Raw genomic sequence first — 18,670 nt, 5'->3', positions numbered from 1 at the left:
ACATACATAGAGAAAATAGGGGTAGTTGGGGATGGTAAGGGGTTGTTAGTGGCTGACATATACTCACATGTGTATATTTGTGTATGTGTATAATTGTACGCGTGTACGAAGTAGTAGTTGATCGTGTTATTGTGTGTGGAGTACGTGTTGTTCCCTCCAGAGGAAAAAGGGGATGCTGCGGAGTAAAGTAAAATAGGGGAATAAAACTGGGCATGCTCTCTTTCGTCTCCTTCAGATACAACTTGAATCCATGATAGGGGAAGATCTCTGAACCACGTCTGCGCAATATATATATATATTGGGTTGGCAAGAAAATCATTTCGGCTTGCACCAATAGATAAAGTTATGTTTCTTTCGTTATTTTGTTTGTCATTGTTAGAATTTTGTTTACAACTATTAATTTAGAAACAATTGAGTTTTATTTCACACTAGAAAACCGAAATTACTTTCTTGCCAACCTAATATATACATATTATTAAAATTATAAAATCATACTCTAATTTATTATAGGATCTAGTTTTACTTCCCTAATATATATAGTATTAGTAATTAATTGATTAATTTAATTTTTACTTTTGTAATTAAATAATATTAACGTATTTTAATGTTAAACAGGTGGAATAAAGTATTTGGATATAATGCAATTATTTACGTGAGTGAATCGTTCCTAATGTGGAACAATTTTGAGATTTATTTATTATATACATTTGTTTCTTTTAATAAAGATACATATACATAAAAGAAGTACATATATATATATATATATATATATATATATATATATATATTGTGTGTATATTATACAAACAAGAAGAGCCTCGTTGCTCGGCCGAGATTCTATAATTTTTCTTTGATACAATACAAAAGTAAAATATAACTACTTCAACTAATTGTACTCGTTTGTGCAAATACTACTACTCTTTTACTCTCTACTCTTGCTCTTTTACAATTGAGGGAGTTCATCCTCTCGTTGAGATTCGTAATGTTTTTCTTTTCTCATTTGAGTCGTTAGAAAGATAGATTATTGATCGATTTACTTCGATCTATTCGCGTTTTATACAAATAAGAAAAAAATAAGCACGACATCGTTAAACTAACTAAACAAAATACATAAATACGTGTTGCGTTTTACGCGTTAATTAACAAAATATAGAATTTATCTATAAGCGATATAACTAAAATAAATAAAATATGATCTAATATTTAGAGATCTATGTATCGGTGGTTTACAGCAACAAATGAAATATATTACACTAAAATTACGTAATTAGTCATAGTGTACGATATTTATCTTCGCAAACGTGTTGACAATATTTGCAAAGAAAGATTCCAATTCCGATCAAGCAGAGAGTTAAAATAATACCACCTGAAACAATGTTAAAAAGTTCATTATTAAGTTAAAAAAAAAAGAAAACAACAATTGACAAGTTACATTCATTGAAACGTATTAAATATTATTATACCTAGAAAGCTAAGACCATCAAAATGACGATCCGATGGTGGGCATGTTGTTGTAACTGGTACTGCTGTTGTTATATCTCCTAAAGTTGGAACTATATTGCTACTATTGGTAGTAACAATTTCAGTAGTAGGAGAAGTAGCAGCAGCAGCAGCAGCAGCAGCAGCAGCAGCAGGAGTAGTAATAGTAGTAGAAGAAGTAGTCGATTTGGTAGGCGGTGCAGCAGTAGTAGTAACAGTAGTAGCAATAATAGTAGTTTTAGAAGTAGTTTTATCGTTTGTTGGAATCGCAGAAGATGACAAATCAGCTTTAGAATCTGCTGTTACAGGAGTTACTGCAGTTTTCGTTAAAGCACTAGTAATTTTGCTGACGTCTTCTTTTAATTTGACAGCAGTAGTAGTAACAACGCTTGGAGTAGTATGAGCAATAACATTATTAGGTTTCTCGTTAGATTTTCCCATAGATGCTGGTGTACCACTTGGAGAATCATTATTTTTAATTGTAGGCGTCAAAGGTACTGCAGTTGTAGTCTTGTTCGCATCTTCTGATTCTGCAATGTCAAAAAATGATGCATTTTATTTGATTCTATTTGAATAAAAAAAAAAATATGCTCAAACGAGTAGATCAATAAAATCTAAATTTAAATCTGCGCTGTCATATTGGATGCGCATTAAAATCTAACGAATATCATTTGGCGTATTGCGTTACCCGACGCAACGAAAAAGAAAACAAACGATAGCAGACGATGTGTGTGTATGTATATACATATACATACGTTTTACATAGAAATAATGTATATATATAGATATGTGTGTGTGTGTGTGTGTGTATTGATAAGACTATACTCACCCTGAGGACGAGCTAACGAAGTGACAGTGATCACGAGCAAAGTTAACAGTACGCAAAATATCCTCATTTTTCTAATTTATTTGATTAATTTTTTAAAAATGTATATAAAGTTAGAGAAAAGGAAGCTAAACGTACACGTGTCAATAATCGAAATTCAAAGGCACAAGAGAGGACGCTTGTCTTTAACTATCTATAGTATAGTTCGAAACTTCTCGTATCGTTCGCAACGTATTCGATAGTGGCGACAAGGATTGTAGCTCCCCCATCTTTAAAATCAAACTAAACTATATCAAAAAAAGAAAAAAATACAAATGTAAAATACAATTAATCTATGTAATTATATACACATAAATATCATATAAATCAGTCAAATATATTATTTATCATAAAACAATGATAAATATGCATATATAGACATTTGAATTGAATCAAATGTCTGCTAGGAAAAGTTGAATTATTGGTAAGTTTTAACGTTACCAATTCCCATACTTATACCATTATTTGTTATAGTTTAGTTGAATTTGAAAGCGGTTAACATTTATTAACATTTTATGATGTTTTATTAAAGATCAAAAACATGATAAAAAGGAGTATACAAACGACATGTTAGGTATCTTTTGTATGGTGTGTTTTGTTAAGGCAACTTTTCATGGGATTCCAGTGTAGTAACGACCTCTAGAGAGGAGAAAGGTAAAACGCAATAAGGTTGGTAGAGTAAAGTAGAGGGAGCGTTGTAAAATATGTGAATGGTCGAAGAAGAGAACACCAGAATCCAACGTGATCGGTGGTGGTAACTTGCTTAGGCAACCGCACCGGTGGCGACTATGATATTGGTGGCGAAAGTTTGTGAGGAGTCGTCAGTGGCAGTGGTTGGTGCGAGTCGAGCGTACACATTCGGACGTGTGCACTCGTTCCCTTTGACATACTCGAAACTCACCCGCGAATAGCTCGTAACACAACAGGGGAAAAAGGGACATTTCTGACAAAAATCAACAAAAATAAATAATAATATTATTAACGAACAAATAAAACTAATAACAATTGTCTCTCGCATGTCTTCTTATCTTGGCATTGGTCGGGTGAGACGAGTCGAGAACGAAAAGGGGTAGTAGTGTTGTTGGGTGATCAAAAATAGTAGAGGTGGTAGTGATTTACCTACGGTTTGACTTATATATTTGTAGGGACAATATAAGAAAAGAATAAAGGATATGGAAAAGGATAGAGAATATAATAGATAAACGAAAGAGAAGATAAAAAGGATAAAACGAAAAGAAAATAGAGAAAAGAAGAGAAGGGAAGGAAAGGGAAGAAAGAAAGAAAGAAGGAAGTAGGGAAGGAGAAATAAATAAGGGATAAAGATAGTGTATAGAGAAGCATCGATAATAAAGCTTGAGGGTTGGCAAGGTGGTGCCGAGGGCGCAGGATCGGCGGCCCACCGGGAAAGAGAAAAAAGAAAAAAAAACAAAGGAAGAAATGGGCCGGTCCGTTGTACTTACGTGATAGGAGGTGTGCGAGCGCGCGCGCGCTCCCTCGCGCCTACCTACCCGCTTGTCCGTTTGCGCGCGCGCGCGCGCGCGCCTTCCGTGTGAGTGTCCTTTCTCGATCTCTCTCTCCCTCTCCCTTTTCTTTTCCCTTTCCCTTTCCCTTTGGCTCTAGCTCTGGCTCTAGCTCTGGCTCTGCGTCCTCCCTTCCTCGTCCACCACCATTCTCCCCGCCTCGCTATCATCTATGTGTGCTTTTCCTTCGTAAGTGTGTGTGTGTATATATGTGCGTGCGCGCGTGTCAACCCCTTGCGCGAACGTGTATTACCGACGGTGGTTGTCGCGGTGCGCGACAGGGGAGGCTGGAAAGGGAGAGACGACAGCAAGGACATTCTCTCTCTCAGTAAATTTGCTAAAAATATCTCTCCTTTTAGCCGTCCTCATCGTAGTCGTCGTCGTAGTCGTCGTCGTCGTCGTCGTCGTCGTCATTTGTTTAATCGGCCATCCGTTCGCGCAAGAAATCATTGTTGCGCGTTGCATCGTCGTCGCGAGATGACGGTGGTGGTGAAGAAGAACGTCGTGGACGTCGCGAACGCGTTCAAGCGTTACGCTATTAACGTGCTGCTCTTTTTGTGCCTCGCAACTACAACGGCAACATTGACCGGTGGTGCCTCGTGCAGATGGTCATCCGATAGTGGAAACGACACTCGTAACACAGCAGATTGTACTCTGCGCGTACTCGACCCAAATGCTTTGACCAGCCTTGCTTCCTCCCTCGACGGTGCTAACAAATTGAGAATACGATGCAGCGAGGTTCATCATTTCGAGAGTACCTTGAACGCTCATAGCTGGCAAAGATTGCCTTCCCTTCACGAGCTACATATTCATGCATGTAAAGTACTCAGGATATCAGGAGGTACTTTTCAATCTCTCATCGAACTGAAGAAATTGACTATACAAACTTTCAATGCCGAGTGGGGTGCTCAACGCGTCTTGGAACTCGCGCCCGGTTCGTTGTCGGGTTTAAGAGAGTTACATACTCTTGAAATAGTTGAGAGCAATGTGTTATCTTTACCAGCGTATTTGCTCTGTGATTTGGACAATTTGCAAAGTTTAAACCTGACGGGAAATCGTATTCGCGATATACTCGATATCGGTTTAACGCGTCGACAAGAGGATTTCGAAGATGGCAACAACAACAGCAGCAGTAGCAGCAGCAGCAACAGTAACAGTAACAACAATATCAATGACGAATCTTGCCGAGCGGATGTTCGAATTTTGGATCTGTCGCGTAACGAACTTACCAGATTACCGAACAATGGCCCGTTGGCTGGATTGCGACAATTACAAGAGTTGCACCTGCAACGTAATTCGATCGCCGAAATCGACAGTCGTGCGTTGGTCGGCCTTACGGTTCTACGTATCTTTAATGCCAGTTACAATTCCCTTGCTTCCCTACCGGAGGGTCTATTTGGAAGCACAAGGGAACTACGAGAGATACACCTGGCACACAATGGACTAGGCGACTTACCCAAGGGTATATTCACTCGGTTGGAGTGGCTGTTGGTTTTAAATCTCGCTGGCAATCGGCTCGATAGCAATCAAATCGATGAAACGTCATTTCTTGGCCTTATAAGATTGATCGTTCTTGATCTTTCCTACAATCTATTAACCCGCATCGACGCTCGCATGTTCAAGGACCTTTTATTTCTTCACATACTCGATTTACGTAACAATTCGATTGATTACATCGAGAGAAACGCCTTTTTACCGCTCTACAATTTGCATACTCTCGAACTATCGGACAATAAGCTTCGTACCGTTGGTGCACAACTTCTCAATGGATTGTTTGTCCTAAATCGTCTTACGTTATCAGGAAATTCAATCGCCAGCGTGGATCCTGTGGCATTTCGCAATTGTTCGGATTTAAAGGAATTGGATTTGAGCGGCAACGGGCTTACCTCCGTACCGGAAGCAATACGAGACCTTGCTTATTTAAAGACTCTCGATCTTGGCGAAAATCGTATCGCCAGTTTTCACAATGGTTCCTTCCGTAATCTTCATCAGCTTACAGGATTACGTTTGATCGGTAACGACATCGGCAATTTGTCTCGTGGAATGCTTTGGGATCTACCGAATCTTCAAATTCTTAATTTAGCCAGAAACAAAGTGCAACATATCGACATGCATGCCTTTGAACGTAATATTAAACTGGAGGCCATTCGACTCGACGGCAACTTTCTATCGGATATAAACGGCATATTCACCAGTATTACGAGTCTACTACTTTTAAACTTATCGGAAAACCACATTGAGTGGTTTGATTACGCCTTCATACCGGGTAACCTAAAGTGGCTCGATATACATGGTAACTTTATCGAGAAACTTGACAACTATTACAAACTTCGTAACTCGAAGGTGAAGACCCTCGATGCCAGTCACAACCGCATAACCGAGCTAACGTCCCTGTCCGTGCCCGACAGCGTTGAGTTGCTCTTTATAAACAACAACTACATAAGCATCGTTCATCCTAACACATTTACGGAAAAAGTTAATTTGACTCGCGTCGATATGTACGCCAACATGATAGAAACTATGGAACTGACCGCACTGTTATTAACTAGAGTACCAGAAACCAAAGCATTACCGGAATTCTATATCGGAGATAATCCATTTTATTGTAATTGCTCGATGGATTGGTTACCTGCGATCAACAATCAAACATCTACGAGGGAGTATCCGCGTGTAATGGATTTGGATAACGTAAGATGCCGAACTTCCGGACCACGTGGTATTGCTATGATACCAGCTTCAACGGCACGTTCTAACGAATTTCTTTGCCGTTACGAGGCACACTGTTTTGCTCTCTGTCACTGTTGCGATTACGATGCCTGCGACTGCGAAATGACCTGTCCGAACGGGTGCAAGTGTTACAACGATCGTACCTGGAGTACAAATGCCGTCGATTGTTCTGGTTTAGGTGTCGAAGAGATACCACGGCGTATACCGATGGATGCAACCGAAGTTTATCTCGATGGTAACGTGCTTCGTGAATTACTTAATCACGTTTTCATCGGTCGTAAAAATATGCGGGTTCTTTATGTGAACGGCAGCGGTATCGAATCGATACAAAACCGTACGTTCAACGGTTTGAACAATCTACAGATACTTCATCTTGAGGACAATCGTATACGCGAACTCAAAGGTTTTGAATTCGAACGTTTATCCCATTTGCGCGAACTATACTTGCAAAACAATCAAATTGGTTTTATCGGAAATCTGACGTTTCTACCGTTACGTTCGCTCGAGATATTACGTCTTAGCGGTAATCGACTAGTTACATTTCCGGTTTGGCAAGTAACCCTTAACGCACGTCTAGTCGAACTATCATTGGGTAATAATCCTTGGTCTTGTCGTTGCAAGTTTCTTCAAGAACTGTCCTCATGGGTATCGGATAATGCGCACAAAGTCGTCGACACGAACGACGTTTGGTGCTATTACAGTGGTGGTGATAACAAACCGTCTTATCGACGTCGGCTAAACGTCAACGAGACCGCATGTTCGGATTATTATGCGCAAGGCGGTGGAATGGTGGACTTTGCACAAGATTATTTAACTCTTGTAGCCGCAACGTTCTCAGCCTTGCTGGTGCTTTTAATCGTCGTGGTGCTAGCATTCGTATTTCGTGGTCCCGTTTGTGCATGGGCTTACTCTAAATACGGATTACGCTTTCAACGTACGAAACCTGCTAAAGCTGGTGCGGCCGGTAGTGCGACGATGGTCTCAACCGCGGGCATCACATCGTGCTACGACATTAATCGTGAACGTTTGTACGATTGTTACGTTTCTTACAGTCCAAACGACGAGGATTTTATACTTCATTCGTTGGCAGCTGAACTTGAACACGGACCTACGTCATTAAGATTATGCCTTCATCATCGTGATTTACCGTGCATGTTGCGTACCTCAACACCTGGTCCGACCATTCTTGAAGCCGTAGATGCTTCCCGTCGTACCTTGATCGTCCTTACACGGAACTTTCTTCAAACTGAGTGGTCGCGTTTCGAGTTAAGAGCGGCCTTTCACGAGGCATTGCGTGGTAGAGCGAATCAGCTGATCGTTGTCCAAGCTGCCAATCTAAGTCCCGAACTCGACAGGGATCCCGAATTAAGACCGTATTTGCGTAACGCTGCTCTCACATTAACATGGGGTGAAAAAAGGTTTTGGGAACGTCTGAAATACGCGATACCACCTGCACCACCATCAACGGCACCTCCTACCGGTGTTACGCGTAACACCACTAGCAATATAGCATCCTGCGGCGGTGGCGGCGGCGGTGGCAGCAATGGCAGTGGTGGTGGTGGTGCTGATGTTTCCATCGAAAACAAATCCTTGCCTCTTGTATTTAAACGTAATATCAACAGCTACGCGATTGACAGGGACAGCATTGCTAGTAGGAAATCAAACAATCCACCTTCCACGACGACGTTTAGATCGCAGCGTACATTTTTTAAGGACACTACTACGAGCGGTGGTTCCTCAGCGTTAATGTTACAACACGCGCCGCCTGCTTATTCCTGCGGTACCGTTTCCTCTCACCATCAACAACCTCCACCATCCTCGCCGCAAGCTCGGCTGACCGTCAATCACGTTTATCGCGATGCGGTCACCGTGCCAGCTGGCAGCCTAGCTCCTACCAATCCTATGCTCGCTACCGAGGATCACACGAGACCCTTGTCCGAGCATATATATTCGTCCATTGATTCCGATTATTCGACACTCGAGAGATCCACTTGGAGACAACAGCAACCACCACCCTCTTCCCCACCCCCGCCACCCTCATCCGGTCAAGCATACCTCGTTTAGTCTTTTCTCGCTAGTTTTGCTCCAGCTTCGTGATTACCTCGACCCTAAAGTCTATACACTATTATTATTTATCCTTTCTCTGTCTTTCACTTATTCATCATCCACCCCCACCTTTCTCTTCGACAGATACAAAGCGAGAAACGACGAAACTACGCCTACCTATTTTACATTCAGGAAATAGGGATTGTTAGCGTTTGATCGTTGATATCGAAAGTACCACCGGACAATCGAGAAAGTGGAACGAGGGAGTAAAGGGGAATAGAGAAAAAGAAAGAGGGATTGATAATAGGGGAGAGAGAAATACAAATATCCCTAATACAATTTTGTGATAAATCACATCTCCAATTCAAGCCGCCACTACTGTCAATGAATGCTTCCGTGTACCCTTGTCTTGTTTTCTCAACAAAATTTCATCCCTCTCCTCTCCCCAAAAAAAATAATCCTATCAAAGTGTTTTAAAGTATTTTTTAAACGTTAATGTTAACGTTACAAATACGTTTCGAAAACAAATTAATTTTTTAATAGTAATATAAAATAGTAATATTATAATTTGTAATTTTTCCCTAAGTTAGAAAATGAATATTACAAAAAATAAGGGTTTTTCTTTTTTCTTTTTTTCTTTTTAACGTGGCACACATATTTGACTTTTTTTATTTTGTATCTTCCATCATTCTAAAAGCCATTGGTTTATCGGTGAACTAGTTTTCGTTCTTTCCTCTTGCTCCTCCTACTCCTTCTCTTTCTCTCTCTCTCTCTCTTTCCCTTTCTCTCTTTTTTTCTCGATCAGAAAAGGGCAATAAAAGGGGCGTTAGTTTGCGTCAGTAGGTAGGTCTTTCGTCGTCAAGCTGTATAAATCCTCATCTTAAAAATCCTCTCTCTCTCTCTCTCGCTGGCGAGTATTTTTGTTCTTTTTTCTTTTTTTTATTCCCTTATTTTATTTTATTCAATTTTTTTTTCCAATTCTAACCCCGCGTACATGTAAATATTTACTTTACGAGTATGACGTGTAAATAGCTTTGCGCTGTTGCGTATCGACGGGTGGTTGTACCCATGTGTATATATGTACGTGTATATATGGATGACCGCGCACGTACGTGTGTACGTTTATGTATATACATGCATACGTGCGAAATATATAAATGTGTATATTTAAATATACATTTTATATATATATATATATATGTATATGTATATATGCACAGAGTAGTTCAATAGTCGCTACAAATATATATATATATATATTTTATTTTTTAAATATAATCATTTTCTTTCTTTTACCCATTAATTTTGTTCATTTTCTCAAGAACAAAATGGCGACTGATATGTATAATAGACGATTATTAGAAAATTAATTTTTAAAGTCATTTGTTAAAAAGAAATATATTTATTGTTTATAAAATAATAAAACGGGAATTTTGTGATACGTCAAAAGAGAATTATTTTATTTAAAAGTAAAAAAAATCATCATCTGATTATTTTTCAACCACTTTGTACATATATATATGTATATATAAATATATATATATATATATATTAGACGAACATGCACACACAGACAGACAGACAGACAGACGGCATCCGTATATATTTGCTATACGTAATTTCTCGTATAGAGTGTTATTCGCTTCTAAAAAAACTTTTCAATTCTCGAATAGATAGAGGATTTTTTGTAATTTTATATGTCACAGATTAACAAGATGGAAGAAGAAAAAAAAAAAAGTAAACAAGAAAAAGGGGAAAAGAAAGACTAATAATTTGTACGATATGTAAATATGTATATGGACAAAATTTGGCCCTCGTGTAAATTATTATTATTATTATTATTATTAATTATTAATTATTAATTATTATTCATCGCGCGTAATATAAAAATAAAAAAATAAAAGTAAAAATAGAAAGAAAGAAAAAAGGATATTAAGGACGAAAGGAAATAAGAAAAAGGATGATGATGATGATGATGATGATGATAATGATGAGGTGCAATGATAAATAAAAAGAAAATAATTAATGGAAAAGGGTTAGGGGTAAGAAGAGGGTTGTTAAAACCTTCGGATGGTGCGATACGAAGGGTAAATACGAAAACGCGTAATAATCGAGACTCATCAGATTTCTATGTATTGTGCTTTGCGAACGTTTCGACAAAAATAAATGAAAATAATGAAAACAGCGGAGTCTCTCGCATTTTGTAAACGTGAAATTATAACAAAATAAACAGCAAGTACTGCAACAACTACTGCAAAAACAAGAACAACAAGAAGAACAATATAAAGAAAATCGATTGATATAGATTATAAAAACAAAAACAAAGAAGGCAACAAAACACAAAACTTTAACTGTATACTATTTCATTAATTTAAATCCTGTGAATAAATTTATAAAGTACGTTATCGCTGAATCACAAAATTAATTGATGTGTATGTATATATATTTATATATCTGCCTGGATCAATCATATTACCAATTGTACTTCCCTAATTTCTCTATTCACTTTTCACCTAAATCCATATGTGTCCATATTATTAATATATTTTAAGCATTAACAATAACTGATACTTATCGCTACAAGTTGACCTGCTTACGAAAACGAAACTTTTATTACGAACAACGAATAATTATTTATTAATTATCAATATGGAAACTGAATGTAAGTAAAATGTCTTTAATTTATTATTATTATTATTATTATTATTAATATTATTTTATCAAATATTTCTTTTTTCAATGATTTACAACACACACACACACACTTTTGGTAATGAACATATGCTTATACAAATAACTTTTGGTAATGAATATATGCTATATATGGAGTATTCGTAAATTTATTGTCAATTTAAAAGAAAATTCATTTTAATATACAACGACATATATTTTTATTATAAAAAAGAAATGTATAATTTAATATTTAATAAGTAATTAACATTGTTGTTTTTTTTATATAAAAATTAAAATGTTTAAACAAAGAGAGTATGTTGAATCGTTTAGAGTGCATTAATGCATTAAAATACAATAATACTTGTAAATTAATAATTGTATTGTTTTATTACGTCTTGTAATATAATTATACGAATACTCTAATGAAAGAAATCTTTTTAAACCACAAGAAAAGGGTTGAAAAGTTTTCAAAGTTTTATCCACAAGAAAAGGGCTGAAAAGTTTTCAATCTTATATTATATCACGAATAATTCATTCAATTACCTGGGTGATTTTTATTTTATTTTTTCGTCAAATATATTTCATTTTGATACACATAACAGTTGAAAAAAGAACCTAATTTATTTGACTTTATTTTTCTATTGCAATACGAAGAAACTTTTTCCCTAGCCAATATACCATATTCCATTAGGTTAATTTTCCATAAAATGTTTGATTTCTCAAGTAAAAGTAATCGGAGATAATATGACGTTTAATATTTAATGACCTAATATAAATTCTATTTTTATTCATCAGATATAATACTTCAATCTTTATCTGAGTCATAATCATTGCATAAGTCAAAGGGAAAAAGAAACTGATAGTAACTTATTATATGATTTATTTAATAATATATAATTTCACGAACACGGAAGATATATATTTGACCTCTCTGTTAGTTTAGAAAATATATATAATTTATTATAAAATCTTGCAAAATAATTGAATCTATTAAGACACTATGGCGTCCGGTGGCACCACGCTGGTGCCATGCAAACAAATAATATTTGAATTATATTTCATGGGTGTTTAGGGGAGCATAATAATTATAAAATTGTGCTTATTTAACCGAGAATTAAGTAAAAGCAATTTTTGGATAACATATTTTAATGAAAGCAATAATATTGGCACCACCATTTATTTTGTTAATAAAACAAAATGAACAAAATATTCTGAATACTTGTGTATAATACTTGTGTATATAATTCTTAGATATACTAAGAATCTAAGTAAGTTGAATGAAGAAAATGAAGAAAAAGAATAGAAAAAGAATAGAAAAATATCAGTCTAGTTGAAATAGCATAATCGAGGCTTTTAACGTCCTTGTGCTTGTTCTCACGAGCGAGTTGAGAGCCACGCCTAGACCGAATATTTTCTAATAACTTCCATCGAAACTAGCCGCGTGCCGCGTAACGGTGTTGTTGTTTCCTGTGTGCACTTACATTAGAAAGAAAGAGAACAACGTTCATAGAGTACCAGAACCAGAATCAAAACCAGAATTAGTAAGAGAGAAAGAGAAAGAGAAAGAGAAAGAGAAAGAGCCAGTTTGGTTTGTCGTTACCTATATTGCACTTTACCGTATAGATCGCAACCGGAGCATTGATCCTAGTCAGCAGCGCGCCACCAAGCGCTTACTGCACACCATATGCACTTCTACATTATTAATGCACCTATACTACAGCAGCCGGTTGCACTGTTGAAACACGCTCAACGTGTATAACTCGGGTTCTATATCTATTTCTATTTGTATAATCTTTTTTTCCTCTCTCTCTCTCTCTCCCTCTTTCTATCTTTCGTGACTCGTAAACAACGGACAATCACGCATTCGGTACCACCATGCGGACCACTACGATATCACCGTTTATTGCCTTTTCCGATCAAAACGCATATACCTATGTATATGGTGTTTTCTATCTATTCGCAAATTCTTTCGGAATTATTTTTCGGTCTTGTTTTTTTAACAACAAATAAAAATCGAATTATTTGTTTGCGTTGTTCTCTTTTTTTATTTTTTATTTATTCTTTTCTTACTTTGTAAGATCAGTATTATTTGAAATATTTGTTTTTTACAGGATAAAAATAATATGTTCTGATTGTTTTACCTGTTCATTTTTTCATTGATACCAAATTTTGATATATTTTATTTTATGGACGTGAAAAACAACCAAGTTATTTCAAATAATTGTTCTGTTTTTTTCTTACGAAATGTTCATTAGTTTGATATATATCTTAATGGTTTGTTTCTTTTTTCGAAAGAATATTATAAAGATAAGATTATCAGTCTTTTGATTATTTCTTAAGCGTTTTTTAAGTGTTTCCAATGTTGTTACATTGGTAATATCAAACTTTGAAAAAATTGGTACACACTTAATACACTTGAGAATGAGTCATAATATTTGTTTGTTGTTTGTTGTTTGTTTAACAATCATCTCTAGTACTTTTATTTATATTTAATATATAAATAAGTTTTAATATTTTATTTACATATATTATACATATATAGAAATATATATACTATTGTAATTCAAAAGTCGTATTCATAAAGTGACATCAATCGGGAACTTAATTAAATTCCAAGTGAGATGTTAGCGAGTTAGATAGATTGATGAACACATAGCTAGCTAGCTAGCTAGCTAAATAGATAGATAGATATCTAGATAGATATCTAGGTAGATAGGTAGAAAGAGAGTTACTCTGGGTGATCCTTCATCTGTAGGTGTCGTACCAATTTCCGTCGAATGGTGGTAAAAGCTTGCAAGACGGATCGATTGAATGAGCTTTCATCTTACCGCACGAGACGACCAGGGATCCAATAGAAAGGGAACTCGTGATAAAACGGTCGAGCGTCCTCGAGATATTCGCGAAAAGCAAGCACCTTTCACTAAAGATCAAGGGGGGGGCGGAGGGTTGGAAAGCCACCGTGTCGACCGTTCCAACACCTTCCTATCATCCACCTCCTACTCCTATCTCTAACTCATACCCCAATCTCAACCCCTTCTTCTTTTTCTTCTTATTCTTGCCTAGTCGTGTCGAAGTCAAGTTCGTTATTTGGGTCGTTCTCTATAAAATCGTTTCGTTTCTCGACAAAATGGGGAATTAAAGTTGAACGAATATAATCGATCATTCATTATTATGCCAAGAGCTTGATGTTAGAATAAATTGGATAATAAATAATTTCTCTCTACAAGTTCATTCTTTTCATTTCAATGAATTTCATTATACGTTTTTTTTCTTCTTCTTCTTTTCTTTTATCAATGAATTTGAATGAGAATTTAATATCATTTTTTTTTTTTTATCTTTTTTTTGTTCAACTGTTCAAATAATATAATAATTGTTCATAGGATTTTATGTATTACAAATATAATCAAGATAAATTACTTTTCTTTGAAATTTATATAAAGTACGAAAACTTCTATGATTATACGTTGAATATCACACACTTTTCTGTATAATTTATTATTAAAAAGTATTTATAACAAATGCTTGTTATTTAAATACTGAGTAAGTCTAATTATTCGAGAAATTTATTTGGATAAAGTAAACAAACAAAAAAAAGTTGAAAATCTATTCAAATATTTGTGAGTTTGTAGAATTTTATAAAATTCTGCACACACACACACACACACACGCGCATGCATTCACAGAAAAAAGTAGAATTAATCGCTTTTACCTTTCGATCGGATCAAATAACCGATATTTTGTTGGTCGTTACAAATAAATTTGAAGAGTATATATACCGGATCGATGAACGTCACTGTAAACTCGTGTAAAATACCTTCAAAATGTATACATATATATATATTTTACCCTTAAGTTCATATGGTATTGATTTATAATCTAATTTTTTATTGAAAATCTTAATCAACTTTTGGAACAACTTAATCATTTATATTTGATCGATATAACTTACCTATATATATATATATATTATTCAACATTGTTGAATTTTTATCAAACGAATTGATTACTTAAAATTATTATTTTTTTTATATTAATATATTATATATTAAAAATTATTTTTCATCAAATTAATAATTCTCCAAGTATTAATTTCCTCTGTTCCTATGTTTATTATTATTATTATTATTATTATTATTTCAACCGATATTATATTTATCTCTAATTAGAATAAAAAAAAGAGAAATGATAATCTCAAATAACGTAATAATAATTAGAAAATAGACGAAGAAATATTAACGAACCGGATATTCTACAGTACACGCTTTTTCCTTTAAACTACGCTTATTCGCCATTTTATCAAATAGAAAAAAGGAAAAAAAAGGGAGTAAAGGTACATCTTAGTAAGAGAGATTCTTCCATTTATCGATCATTAACGTAAATTCGTTAATGAATCCGGATATCTGAGAGTTACTTCGTTTCTACCTGGCTACAATAAAAATACCTAAAATTAGTATCTCGGTAAGTTATCGAAATATCATATTTTTTGTTCCTTTTTTTTCTTTCTCTTTTTATAAGCTTTTATATAGGTCATTAAAAAATTCATAAAATATTATTAATTCTTAATCCTTTAAGTGCTGGATACTTTTACTTCAAAATATTTTGTAGCAACGGAATTGTTTATTATTTTAACTAGATTCTAATAATAAATTATATTTAATAATTAAAGTTTTGCTTTATTTAAATATAATTACATTAATTAATATAAACATTACATTATTTTACAAACACGTACGTATTTGCATCGATAGAAGACCACTCTGATAATTTTTACCAAACGCATATATAAGTCCATAGCACTCAAAGGGTTAATAACACAATATATTATATCTTTTGATTATTTTACAAATTATTTATTATAATCCTATATAAACCATAATATTTTACTCCGAAAAAAAAGAAGAAAAGAAAAACAAGATTTACTCAACATAATAATATAGAAAATGATTCGTATCATTAATAATTGTAAATTTTCAACAATTCATATCTCTACTTGTAATGCAATTAATTAACTTTCAAATGAAATATAAATTTGATTGTGCTAAAGAATATTTAACTGTGAAGATAAAAGTATAATTTTACATTAATGATAAGAAAATAAATCTCACAAGAGAGACATACCTAATAATCTTAAAAGCATTATAAAATGCAAAGAAGGAGAAAAAGAGAATCCAGTCAAATACTACTTACAAAAACAGTCATTATATTTTAATAATATCTTATGTAGATATAACAAATTTTCAGTAAAATCGAAAGGGAGGGGGGTCAAAAATGGTCGATTTGACATGGAGTGCTCCTATAATATCATATCAATTTCGATCAATGAATGAACATTTGAAATATTTCAAGTAGATGTGTCCCCAATAATACTCTTGCATACTACTACTAGGTATATATATATATATATACATATACGTATCATTGTCCTCCTCCTCACATATATGTAAATAAAATACATATGTAAAAAGCATGTAATACGAGAAACTTTGAATGCAGACATAATAGCTTTGGATTTATAAAGAATGACAGGAAAAGAGTAAAGAGAAATTAAACGTAAGGGTAAATGTAAAGAACAGGTAGTAGTAATACTACTATATAACCTTACCTATTGTTTTGCTAAACTACATAGAGCCCTTATTCTATGCTCCGCCTATCATCGATTCTGTGTAACAGCAGGCGGTGAACAACACCTGGACAGAAGAAGGAGATTCGGACACTGGCTCGTTAACGTCGACTGACTTTGAAATGCGAATAGTAATACAAAGGTATAGTAAAAACCTTACTGCTACGTTCACAGGAGAATGACAAACACCTTTGGTATACTTAAAATTCAACACGTGCCACGTTCACACACGACTACGACGACGACTACGACGACGACTACGACGACGACTACGACGACGACGGTTGTTGACCAAGTATCTTTTTCTACCTTGTAAATCATTTCCTATGTTTTACGATTTTTTTTTTTCTTTACTTTCACACGTTCGCACACGAAAAAAAAAATCAAAAAATAACAAAAAAAAAAACTTTAATTTCAAGTACGATTAGATTGTACGGTTGTTGTTAAGGATACCTTACAAAAAAATAAAAAATACACATTGTAAAAGGTAAAAAGCAAATGAATGATATCACATATTGGTGTGTAACATACAATCTAGCTCGATTAAAGATCACGCAAACCTTTTTATCGTTCAAACGAGGGACAATAAGTTTTTACCGCGTTACCTGGAAGAGTTCTCGAATTATTACCTTTTATCAATAGACCACCAACCAGAATAGTAGTAATATGTGCTGGTTTATAATCAAGTACGATATCATTTGTCTTGCCAGGTGTTTTTTTATTTTCTCTTCTTCTTCTTCTTCTTCTTCTTCTTCTTCTTCGTCTACTTCTTTGATTCGCGTGACGATTGCCATATTTATGAGGGTAGAATGAAAGAGAGAGAGAGAGAGAACACAACAGAGAACAGTGAAGGAGGAAAAAATGTCAGTATGTGTATGTGTGAAGGGTGGATGGGGTGGAGGGGTGAGGGGGTGGTAACGCAACTAGTCTACTCGCGCCATCTGCCATTTCTCCTGTATGCACACGCACGCATATTTCGTCGTTTTTCCCTTCACCACCACCATCACCTACGACAATACCAACACCATCATCTACTACTTCTAACTGTAACACACACGTATACGTAGGTATAGGTATACACGGGCACGCACGAGCTCGTACACCTTCCACAGTTTCCTTTTTGCATTCTGCTTTTGCTCCCGTAACAGCCGCCGACGAGTTTAAACGTATACCAGGGAGTTGAGTAATTTCACGAAAACTGCCACCGCTGTGAGATCACTGTCGGTGAGCACTGCGTGACCTCTCAACGACCCTCTTTTCTCTAACACCTCCACCTCCTCCTCCACATCCTCATCCACCTCCTCTTTTACTTATTACGTTCCTTCTACTCTTTTCCGCACGATTTTACGCAGCCCTCTTCTCTTCAATGATATGCTCTCAAAAATGTCTTACTTTTTTCTTTTTTTCTTTTTTTCTTGCTTCTTTTATTTTATCAATCAAACTATTACTATTTTTAACAATTATCCAATAGGTATGAATAATATTAATAATTAAAGTAATTTCGGTTTTTTAGTGTAAAATATTACTTTCTTGCCAACCCAATATATAATTATTGAAATAACAAATACCATCTCTGATGGTTTATTTTGTGATAATATCGTAAAAATTATATTAAATTAATTTCATTTAAAATAATGTGGCAAATGAAATAACTGATAAACTCATATTTGTTTTTGAATATTTTCACATACCATTAGACGACTTTCATAATTATCAACATTTAGATACATTTGTTCATTT

General features: G+C 34.9%; 2 protein-coding genes across 2 annotated transcripts; one reads left to right on the top strand and one right to left on the bottom strand.

The window, feature by feature from the left end:
* Positions 1–644: 644 nt before the first annotated feature.
* LOC107072015 (uncharacterized) lies at positions 645–2,545 on the bottom strand. Its single transcript, XM_015331575.2, has 3 exons — positions 2,309–2,545; positions 1,464–2,009; positions 645–1,366 (listed from the first exon to the last, which is right to left on the bottom strand). The coding sequence occupies exons 1-3, from the start codon at positions 2,373–2,375 to the stop codon at positions 1,272–1,274; spliced, it is 708 nt and encodes a 235-aa protein (XP_015187061.2). The 5' UTR covers positions 2,376–2,545; the 3' UTR covers positions 645–1,271.
* A 423-nt stretch (positions 2,546–2,968) lies between these two features.
* Toll-7 (Toll-like receptor 7) lies at positions 2,969–11,112 on the top strand. Its single transcript, XM_015331573.2, has 2 exons — positions 2,969–8,654; positions 10,864–11,112. Exons 1-2 carry the CDS (start codon positions 4,342–4,344, stop codon positions 10,940–10,942), a joined length of 4,392 nt encoding a protein of 1,463 aa, XP_015187059.2. The 5' UTR covers positions 2,969–4,341; the 3' UTR covers positions 10,943–11,112.
* Positions 11,113–18,670: the final 7,558 nt, after the last annotated feature.

This window comes from Polistes dominula, unplaced genomic scaffold, assembly GCF_049000335.1.
Source record: "Polistes dominula isolate Pdom_NZ unplaced genomic scaffold, Pdom_raw_medaka contig_11, whole genome shotgun sequence".
Classification (NCBI taxonomy): Eukaryota; Metazoa; Arthropoda; class Insecta; order Hymenoptera; family Vespidae; genus Polistes; species Polistes dominula.
Note: the sequence above shows the minus strand (reverse complement) of the source record. Positions and strands in the feature narration are given on the sequence as shown.

Coding starts and splice junctions, on each gene's coding strand:
- LOC107072015 (XM_015331575.2), bottom strand. CDS start 2,375: ATGAGGATATTTTGCGTACTGTTAACTTTGCTCGTGATCACTGTCACT. Junction 2,010..2,308: donor TTCGTTAGCTCGTCCTCAGG/GTGAGTATAGTC, acceptor TTGACATTGCAG/AATCAGAAGATGCGAACAAG. Junction 1,367..1,463: donor TGATGGTCTTAGCTTTCTAG/GTATAATAATAT, acceptor ACATTGTTTCAG/GTGGTATTATTTTAACTCTC.
- Toll-7 (XM_015331573.2), top strand. CDS start 4,342: ATGACGGTGGTGGTGAAGAAGAACGTCGTGGACGTCGCGAACGCGTTC. Junction 8,655..10,863: donor GGTCAAGCATACCTCGTTTA/GTCTTTTCTCGC, acceptor ATTATAACAAAA/TAAACAGCAAGTACTGCAAC.